This window comes from Myotis davidii, unplaced genomic scaffold (assembly GCF_000327345.1).
Source record: "Myotis davidii unplaced genomic scaffold, ASM32734v1 scaffold38, whole genome shotgun sequence".
Taxonomy (NCBI): Eukaryota; Metazoa; Chordata; class Mammalia; order Chiroptera; family Vespertilionidae; genus Myotis; species Myotis davidii.
In genome coordinates, this window is record NW_006291383.1 from 7,596,693 (window position 1) to 7,605,191 (window position 8,499).

The 8,499-nt window shown below is 50.1% G+C and overlaps 1 protein-coding gene across 1 annotated transcript in view; it reads left to right on the forward strand.

Moving 5' to 3' along the window:
- Positions 1–3,544: 3,544 nt before the first annotated feature.
- The window catches only part of E2F1 (E2F transcription factor 1), a 6,479-nt gene continuing 1,524 nt past the window's right edge, over positions 3,545–8,499 (forward strand). Inside the window, exons 1-6 of the mRNA XM_006764625.2 lie at positions 3,545–3,682; positions 4,632–4,722; positions 5,105–5,324; positions 7,047–7,199; positions 8,061–8,175; positions 8,269–8,491. Coding sequence (XP_006764688.1) covers positions 3,545–3,682; positions 4,632–4,722; positions 5,105–5,324; positions 7,047–7,199; positions 8,061–8,175; positions 8,269–8,491 — 940 coding nt within the window. The remainder of the gene's footprint in view (positions 3,683–4,631; positions 4,723–5,104; positions 5,325–7,046; positions 7,200–8,060; positions 8,176–8,268; positions 8,492–8,499) is intronic.

Consider the following 8,499-nt stretch of genomic DNA (forward strand, 5'->3'; position numbering starts at 1 on the left):
TCAGTAATAATAATAATGGCCCACGTGTATTCAGCCGGCGCTGCCTGCATGCCAGGCCGCTGGCCGACCTCAAGCCCGCTAAAGCTCAAAACCCGGGCTGTGAGCTCTGTGTTGTCTCTGTGACCATCTAAAGAGAGGCCCAGAGAGGGGAAGTGACTTGCCCCGGGTCACACATTTGCAAGTGGTGGGACTAGGATTTCAACCGAGGCCTGCTTGGCTTCAGATCAGAACTTGTGGCTTGGTAGTGGGCATGGCTACTTGGGGAGGTGAAGGGGGGGCATCCTGGGGCCAGACTGTTGAAGAGCCTTGGAGAAAGCCCTCCTTCCTGCCCTGATGCTCGACTGCCAGCTGCAGGCCTGGGACTCTGGGGACCGGCCTGGCTGGGAGGCCTTCTCTGCAGGGCGGGGTGGCTGGGCCAGCTGCTGATTCCCCTCCCTCTGCCTGTCCTTCCATCTGCCACCCTCTCCCCTCCCAGGCTCTGGTTGCCATGGAACCTCATTAATCAGGCAGACCCCTTGAAAGTACTGGGTAGGCTGGGCCTCTGGGAGCTCGAGAGGAGGCCCCTGGTGCCCGGAGAGTAAACATCCCGAGGAGACGACTTGATAAAGTGCTCCCCGAGCAACAAGAGGTTCAAGATCAGTTCAGGTTGGGGGCCAAGAGCTGGCTGAATTACCTGGGAAGGAGGGAGTGGAGGCCTGGAGCTTGGACCTGTGGGCTGCAGGACAGGGCGTGGAGACCAGTTTGACTGGCGAAGCTTGTGGGTGAAGGTGGGGCACAGACTGGCAGGCAGGGGCAGCAGGCCAGGCTGGCTAGGGTCTCAGCAGGGGGCTTGGAGCAAGTGGGAGGGGAGAGGCAGGGCCCGGGACAAGGAGGTGGAAGCTGCTCAACTGCCGGTGGAGGCCTAGGTGGCAGCTGGTCCCTGAGGCATCCTCTAACCCCCTTGGCCCCATGCCCAGTGCTGCCTTCCTTCCGGAATCACCAAGATGCTCATAATAATAATAGTAGCACCATTGTTTTGAGACTGTTTTGTTTGTCAGGCTCTGTGCCAAGGCACGCTACCCAATTAACTCATTTAACCCTCTCAACAATGGTCCCCTTTTACAGATGGGGAAGCTGAGGCTGAGAGATGTTAGAATCTTCCCTATTATTTAGTGAGTAATTGGTGGGACCAGTCCAAATCTGAGCGGTTAACCTAACCATTGGGTGCCTTGCCTCCTAGAGATGTTAATACTAGTAAAGGAAGCCCAGGGGCCCTTCCTCCTAATGAGTGATAGTTTAGGGGTGGAGGGTGGGAGTACCAGTGGCCTGTTCCCGTTGGTACCATCTTGGGGCCTGGAATATAACTTCCGTTTAGCTGACTTGACAAGTACTCAGCAGGCCCAGGGCTATGGTTCCTGCCCTCAGGGAGCTGAATTCCTGGCTCAGAGTGACTGCCAGGAACTTGGCCAATGAAACATGCCCTCAGCTTCACCCCCAGTGGTGTCCGAGGCAGCCTCAGTGATCATTCCACTCATTCAACAGTTTTTAGTGAGCACCCATGAGGTACTAGGCACAGAGGCAAGTATGGGCCCTCTGCCCTCATAATACTTAGGGTTGGTGGGCAGGGGTGGGGCTGGCACCATCCTGGAGCTGAAGCTTTTGCCCTCTAATACCCCCAATGAGTTGCCTCCACTGACCCACTGCATTGGTGTTTCTGGGGGGGAAGTGTTTGAAACAAACTGCAGGCTCAGTTTTTACATCAGTGAACACTCATTGAGCACTTCCTGCATACCAGGCTCTGAAACTCAGCTATCTCTCCTGGACCTTCCTGTCAACCGCTACCGTGTTGTCATGGCTTTCAAAAAACAAACTAGTCTGGCTGGTGTGGTTCCGTTGGTTGGGCGTCATCCTGTGCACCCAAAGGTTGCCAGTTGGATTCCCAGTCAGGGCACATGTTCGGGTTGTGGGCTCGATCCCCAGTAGGGGGTATGCAGGAGGCAGCTGACCAATGTTTTGTTCTCATCGATGTGTCCCTCCCTTTCTCTAAAATATTAATTAAAAAGGTTTTTAAGAAACTAAATATAATACACATTTACCATAGAAAAAGAGTTAGACTAAAAAGTTGAAGGAGGCAGAATCCCAACTCCATTTTTCCTTTTCCTAAGCCTATTTTTATTTTTAGGTTGTTATGACAGTATTTTTCTAAAATTTTGAAAACTGTAGTTTTCCCTTTATTTCCATGTTCAAACAGTGCACCGCCCACACTTTGCAGATCACAATCCCCCCATGGTCCTCTCTCCCATGCATAGGTTACCCCTGAAATGCATTCTATAATAATAGAAACTGAACCAGAGAAAAAATGGCTTCATGAGCTTTTTTAATTCAAAAAAATTATATACATGCTTTGCCCTAATGTTTTTCTTGTCAGTGTCTTTGAGAGGATTCTGTGTTGACCTGCCTCCGTCTTTGACAGCTGGGTGATATTCCAGGGCCTGGGTGAACCACAGATTCTGTAGCCCCTTCCCATGGGTGGGGTTTTGAGTCATTAGATTTTTTCCCCAGTGTTCTGTGCTTTCCAGGACCCCTAGAGAACGTTGGCAGAAACGGGTGTCCATCTGCTGGAGCCCTTGTTTTAGAGTGTGGTATTGACCTGCCTTCAGGAAGAAGGCAAGGGATGCATTTGTCATCCTGCTAAGGGTTCGGGCAGCAGGGGAAAGGCTAGCGAGGGGGAACATTCTGGTTGGCTTTTGGGGGCCTGGCTCTGGGTTCTAGGGAGGCAGTACCTGTGGTGAATATTAACGTGGGCTCTGTGCCAGCCCATTACATTAAGGTTGAAATCCTGCCTCCACCTCTCACTATCTTGTGTGACCTCTTGGAGGTACTGTACAGCTCCTTGTGAAGTGGAGGTCAGGATAGCTAGCACCTGCTGCAAGTCTGGTTGGAGGGTTTGATGAGAATGCAGGTGAAGCGGTTCCTTAGTGGTGTACACAGGAAGCATCCAGCATGTGCCAGCGCTTTTACCCTGGGACACCCGGGGGAATCCCTGAATGTGTGAGAGGGAGTGTCTGGGTCCGTTAGCATGTGGGGAGGTTCAGTCAGCAGACATGGGTTGATGCCAGGGCCCGTGCAGACACTGTATAGAGATTTAGACCCGGTGCCTGCCTCTAAAGGACTCCCTGGCTTCTTGGGAAGTCAAACACATCTGTAGAAATTTGTAGCGAGAGACAATGTGGGACAAGGTTGGATTCCAGGCAGTTTGGAGGGAGGAGAGGTGCAGTCTCTATTGCAGGATCCTATAGACTTAAGTGAGGGGTAAGGTACCTGCCCTCAGGAGCAGGCGTGAAGGGCAGGGAGGAGGGAATAACCAGTATGGACTAAGGTTTGGAGGCACAGGTTTGTGAAGAAACATGTCTCAGCAGAGGTTCATGTGAAGAAGTCATAACAGATGAGGATACTAAGGTGGAGGGGGACAGATGGAGGTGGGAGACCAGTGGGGACCAGCTGAAAGGTCCAGATGGGAGGTGGTAGTTGCTCTGGTGATGGGATTTCTTGGCAAATAGAGGCCATGAGGTCAGTGGCAGGGCGAAATGAGGTTCTAGCTTGGGAAACCCCACCCCCGTCCTCCAGCTCTACATTGCCAGGGAATGCTGTGATTGGCAGAGGGGAGGAGGTACATCTGGTTTTGGATGTATTTGAGATGACTGTGAGACTTACTGGGCAATCTCCATCCTTGCGTGTGTAGCAAAATCGGAATCCTGGCTCTGCCACTTCCTGATTGCATGACCTTAGGCCTCTCTGGGTTTGGTTGCTTTATTTGTAAAATGGGGCCATATGGTGTTGCTAGTCCATAAGATGGAATGAACTACTTACTATATGCAAAGCACACGGTGAGCACCAGCTACTGCCGTGTTCATAAATAAAAACCCGAGAGGTGGTGACTTGCCCAAGGGTTCCGTATTCGACTGACTTAAAATAAACATCACACAATTTCTGTGGGTCAGAAATTCAGAGGAGACTTAGCTGGGTGCTTCTGGCTCAGGGTCTCTTTTGAGGCAGCTAAAATGTTGGCCTGGGCTCCAGTTGTCTGAAGGCAGGACTAGGGTTGGAGACTGTTTCGAAGCTCAGTCATGTTGGTGTTGGGAAGAGGCCTCAGTTCCTTGCCACTTGGGACTGTCCTTTGAGCTACTTGAGGACCAGCATGACATGGCAGCAGCCCCCCACCCTGCCCTCCAGAATGAGTGATCCAAAATAGCAAGGAGGAAGCTCTAATGGGTCTCTGATCCAGTCTCAGAAGTGACTGTATGTCACTTCTGCCACATGCAGGTCATTAGAAACATCTGGCTTCTATTTAAGGGGGGAGAATTAGGTTCCATCTTTTGAAAGGAGGGGTATCAAAAAATTTATAGAACATATTTTAAAACCACCACAAGCCCCCAGGTATAGTGGTAGAGCTGGGACTTGAACTTGGGTCTTCTGCTTTCCAGTTGAGTGGTCCATCCTGTGAGGTAGGATTGTGTCCCCTAGGATCTCCCCTAACACACAAAGGCATCCTGGTAGGGAAATTGAGATGGGGTAGCCAGGAACCTCAGCCAGGTCTCTTGTGGCCTCACTCCCCTGGGTACTGAGTATCCTCCCATTGCTTTTTGCCATAGGTAAAGCGGAGGCTGGACCTGGAAACTGACCATCAATACCTGGCTGAGAGCAGCGGGCTAGCCCGGGGCAGAGGCCGCCACCCAGGAAAAGGTACCCACAGAGCTCAGGCTAGTGCAGGCTCCCTGCCTGGGCCCAGGTTGGGGGTGTGGATAGACAAACATGCTTGCAAACTAAGTTCTGGTCTCTCAGGCCTGGGCCTGAGCCAGGCCTTTGGGGGCCCCAAAGGGCAGCTGGAGTGTCTGTCTGGCATGGTTTCCCCAGGCCCTGGGGGTGGGGAGTTCCCCAGCCTGAAGAGGAATGCTGTGGTTGGCAGGCAGCAGCCACAGGGCCTCCCTGCTTGGCCTCACCAAGGGAAGGAGCCATCTGTCAATCCCCCACCCCCATCCTCCTTCCCTACATTGCCAGGGAGGCTGGCCCAACTGGGTGTGTGGGTGGTGCTGAGGGACCCTGTCTTGCCTGTCCCCTGCCCCAGGTGTGAAATCCCCAGGGGAGAAGTCGCGCTATGAGACATCCCTGAATCTGACCACCAAACGCTTCCTGGAGCTGCTGAGCCGCTCAGCTGATGGTGTTGTCGATCTGAACTGGGCAGCTGAGGTGCTGAAGGTGCAGAAACGGCGCATCTACGACATCACCAATGTCCTGGAGGGCATTCAGCTCATCGCCAAGAAATCCAAGAACCACATCCAGTGGCTGTAGGTACCAGCCAAACAGGAGGGCAGGCAGAGGTCCAGGTCAGATCAGCCTAGAGGAGCTGATAGTGAGACCCACTGTGGCAGCTGCACCTCCACCTTATAACTGGGGAAACTGAGGCTTAGAGAGAAAAAGTGTCTTTTCCTGAGGTGGCAGATGCAGGGAAGTACACAAATCTTGCATATCCAGCTTAGTGCAGCTTTTCATACTTTAACTGGGTAACCACCATCCAGATCAGGAGACAGCATTTCCAGCACCCCAGAAAGTTTCCTCGTGTCCTCCCCAGTCATTGCCCACCCCTCATACCACGGTGACTGCTGTTCTGGTTTCTGTTGCCAGAAATGAGATTGTCCAACATAGCTGTTTTATTCTTGTTAATTCTTGGTTTATTTTTTCCTTCTCCCATCTTTCCCTGGTCATCCTACCTTCCGTCTCCTTGACAAATCTGCCTTTTCACTTTGTCTGTCCCCCCCCCCCCAATTACAGTTGGTATTCAATATTATTTTGTATTAGTTTCAGGTACACAGCACAGTGGTTAAACAATCATACGTTTCAGTGTTTCCCTCGATATTTCCAGCACCCACCTGGCACCATACATAGTTATTATAATATTACTGAGTATTGCTGTACGTTACAGCCCCGTGACTCTGTTACAAATACCAATTTGTATTTCTCAATCCCTGCAGCTTTTTCTTTCTTTTTTTTTTTTTTAATATATTTTATTGATTTTTTACAGAGAGGAAGGGAGAGAGATAGAGAGTTAGAAACATTGATGAGAGAGAAACATCAATCAGCTGCCTCCTGCACATCTCCCACTGGGGATGTGCCCGCAACCCAGGTACATGCCCTTGACTGGAATCGAACCTGGGACCTTTCAGTCCGCAGGCCGATGCTCTATCCACTGAGCCAAACCGGTTTTGGCCCCTGCAGCTTTTTCACTCAATTTCCCATCCTGGCAACCGTCAGTTTGTTCTCTGTATCTATGTGTCTGTTTCTGTTTTGTTTGTTTATATTGTTCTTTAGATTCCACATAGTACACATGAAATCATGTGGTATTTGTCTTTCTCTGACTAACTAATTTCACTGAGGATAATACCTTTTAGGTTCACCCAGGCTGTTACAAATGATAAAATTTCATTCTTTTTTATGGCTGAGTAATATTCCATTGTATATATGTACAACAGCTTTTTTATCTACTTGTCCATTGATGGGCAACATTGGGCTGCTTCCATTTCTTAGCTATTGTAAATAATGCTGCAATGAATATAAGGATCTGTATAGTCTTTCAAATTAGTGTTTTGGATTTCTTTGGATATATACCCAGAAGTGGAATCACTGGGTCAGTGCCTTTTCAGTTTTTGATACACCATCCCATTCTGCATCTTTTTTCTTTTTACTTGACAGTGCTTTAGAAGTACTTCCATGTATACATCTAATGCGTTGTCATTCTTTTATACAGCTATGTAGTATTTCACGGCATGTCTGTGCCATCATTTACTTACCCAGCTCCCTCTGAGGGACAGGTGGGTGTTAGAGATATTCAGGTCTGACTTTAAGCCCATGCCAGTCTGACTTGGAGCCCTGTTTCAGCCCTCTGCTGTTTGTCAACTGAGGAGCCAGATCAAGAGAGGAGCAAGGGCTCACCTGGGTCTCAGAACAGAGGCAGTGGCAGTCTGGGTGCAGAGGGTGCAGGATCTATTAACCCTCCCTGTACCTCTCCACAGGGGCAATCATGCCACGGTAGGTATTGGTGGGCAGCTTGAAGGACTGACCAAGGACCTACAGCAACTGCAGGAGAATGAGCGGCAGCTAGACCACCTGATCCACGTCTGTACCACTCAACTTCAGCTGCTCTCTGAGGATGCCGACAGCCAACGATATCCTTGACTGTGGAGGGCAGGCCCCACCCAAGTGAGACGAGAGAGACTATCCCAGGCCCTGGGTTCAGGAGAGAGTGAGCTCTGGCTTTACATGCAAGTCCTGGCTCAGCATTGACTCACTGACACTGAACAAGTTACTTAATCTGAGTCTCAGCTTCATCTCCAAGAGAGAAACAAGTCCAATTCCAGAATTGCTAGATTAAAACGAGAAAAGCTGGTACCAGCAACAACAAGCACTGAGCACAGCGATTCAGTACAAGGTTGTAGCATTAGGATTAGAGATACAAATTTTTATCATTCATAAAAATAGAAACTTTATTTTAAAATAAGCTTTTCTTTTTAAGTGAATACCCAAATTATGTTTATAAATTTTGGAGACAACCACTAATTGACAACATGATCATGAGTCAGAATAAATTCTTTTTTTAAAAACTATATTTTATTGATTTTTTTACAGAGAGGAAGTTAGAAACTTCCTTCAGATAAAGAGTTAGAAACATCGATGAGAGAGAAACATCGATCAGCTGCCTCCTGCACACTCCCTAGTGGGGATGTGCCCACAACCAAGGTACATGCCCTTCACCGGCATCGAACCTGGGACCCTTGAGTCCGCAGGCTGACGCTCTATCCACTGAGCCAAACCGGTTAGGGCTAGAATAAATTCTTAACACCAGAATGGAGTCATCACACAGATGTGGAAATTGAGGCTCAGGGCCATGAGATAGGCTTGAGCACAACTGTGTGTCAGGTGAAGGATGGAGAGGACAGGAGTGACTATGCAAGTGTGGGTGCTACCTTAGCTATCTGAGTGGGTGGCCCCCAGAGGTCAAAGGTTATATGGTTCTTGACTCCACCAACCCTGGCCTACGTGACTTGCCAAGATCTTCGTAGCATTGCAGACCCTGCAGAGCAGATGGTCATGGTGATCAAGGCCCCTCCTGAGACCCAGCTTCAAGCCATGGACTCCTCAGAGGTGAGATGTGGGATCCCAGCTCCGACCAGGGTAGGTTGGAGTGCCATAGTGGTCAACTGAGCCTCAGTTTAACCTGCCTGCCACCTCCACCAGGCCTTTCAGATCTCCCTTAAGAGCAAACAAGGCCCCATCGATGTTTTCCTGTGCCCTGAGGAGAGTGCAGGTGGGATCAGCCCTAGGAAGACCCCGTCCCAAGGGGCAGCTTCTGGGGAGGAGGACCGGGCAGCTGATCCTACCACTACAGTGCCACCACCATCATCTCTCCCCTCAACCCCTGACATGGATCCCAGCCAGCCCCTGCTCAGCCTGGAACAAGGTGGGTGA